Source organism: Dendroctonus ponderosae, unplaced genomic scaffold, assembly GCF_020466585.1.
Source record: "Dendroctonus ponderosae isolate FM_Combo_2020 unplaced genomic scaffold, Dpon_F_20191213v2 Dpon_F_20191213_1, whole genome shotgun sequence".
Classification (NCBI taxonomy): Eukaryota; Metazoa; Arthropoda; class Insecta; order Coleoptera; family Curculionidae; genus Dendroctonus; species Dendroctonus ponderosae.
Window position 1 is genome coordinate 37,631,113 of NW_026017110.1, and position 1,447 is coordinate 37,632,559.

Below are 1,447 nucleotides of genomic sequence, written 5' to 3' on the forward strand. Positions count from 1 at the left end.
CGTGTCCGTTGGATGCCTTATCGTCGGACATCCGGCGGAGGTATGATTCTGTGACATTTGTATAGGAAAATGGACGTCAATTGGACAGCAATCGGACAAATTATGGAGATCCATTGGACATGCGGCTGTCCGAAATCCGTTGCCCTATGGACGTCCAATGGATTTAATAATGCTGCCTGGGAAAAAACGACAGGAGCCGGTCCGCCACCAGGCTCCACAGTAAAGGCTACAAAACTCCTGCTAACTTCCATGCTAAAAAAGGGGTTTTTTAGTTGGTAAGAATCCAACACTACCCAGGGTTCGGAACACTGGGTTTCTTCGCAAAGATTTTTATTCCTCCAGCCGCCGGGCAAACCAAAAAAGACTTCCCCTTAACCGCCACCTGGAGACGCGGCCGATGGGTTGCTCAACCTGCACGGGAAATTAAGTTATTTAAATCAAATATTTTGCTCAAAAGCTAATTTTTTTTTAAAAGTACCTTCGAAAACCATTTATAAATTCCAGAAACGGAAGTTTAAGGACATTATTTATAAAAATTTTTATATTAAAATTATCTATCGTTTAATTTTTAAATCTACTGTTTTCCCTATCCATTCTACCGCGTTCGAAGTTCTTGGTCTGGCAACGCTGGTCCGAGACCTAACCTACTTCTTCTTCTTTTTTTTCTATGGGATTGTTCCTCAGCTGAGACCTAACCTAAACATTGCGACAGACTGCGTCTGCGAATCGTTTTGTTTTGGTTGTAGGAGAAAATAAACTTGAGCCAAAATGCAGAATAACTTTCAGCAACAAAATATTGTGAACCAACCAGTGGGACATCTGACCCAGAATAACGGTATTATTGGAAATTCTATGCCCCATGAAAATCAAGTATCAGGCCACAACAATATGACCGATTCTCAAGCTATGCAAGGTCTGTAAATGTTTGTTTTTATTAATTATTTGTAATTGTTTCATTGCAGGTGCACACACACAGCACATGCAACAGACCCATGGACAAAATTCTGCTATGATGAATAAGCCCGCCACTCAACATGTGAATAGTGGAGAAGGGCCCCAGATCGTGTCCAGGCAAAAGCTACAAGACTTAGTGAGAGAAATTGATCATACAATAACTCTTGAAGATGATGTTGAGGATATTCTTTTATCGTACGTTGATGACTTCGTTGATAGATGTCTTAATGGGGCAACGTTGATTGCAAAGAATCGAAATGGCAATAGCATTGAGGTAAATCAGTAACTGTACTTTAACAACACTTGACGTAAAAATAATTTTGTTTAGGTTAAAGATGTTCAGCAATTTCTCAATCGTAATTACAACATGTGGACACCTGGTTTTGGAACAGACGAATTGAGGCCATATAAGAGAAGTCTTACCACAGAAGCTCATAAACAGAGAAACGCTCTCATAAGAAAAACTGTAAAAAAATACTGAAATAATGTAGTA

The 1,447-nt window shown here is 39.7% G+C and overlaps 1 protein-coding gene across 1 annotated transcript; it reads left to right on the forward strand.

The window, feature by feature from the left end:
* Nucleotides 1–651: 651 nt before the first annotated feature.
* LOC109537716 (transcription initiation factor TFIID subunit 12) lies at nt 652–1,447 on the forward strand (the record flags this gene model as incomplete). Its single annotated transcript, XM_019904571.2, is given in 3 exon segments — nt 652–913; nt 963–1,228; nt 1,283–1,447. Coding segments are annotated over 3 exon segments (564 nt in total). The 5' UTR covers nt 652–768.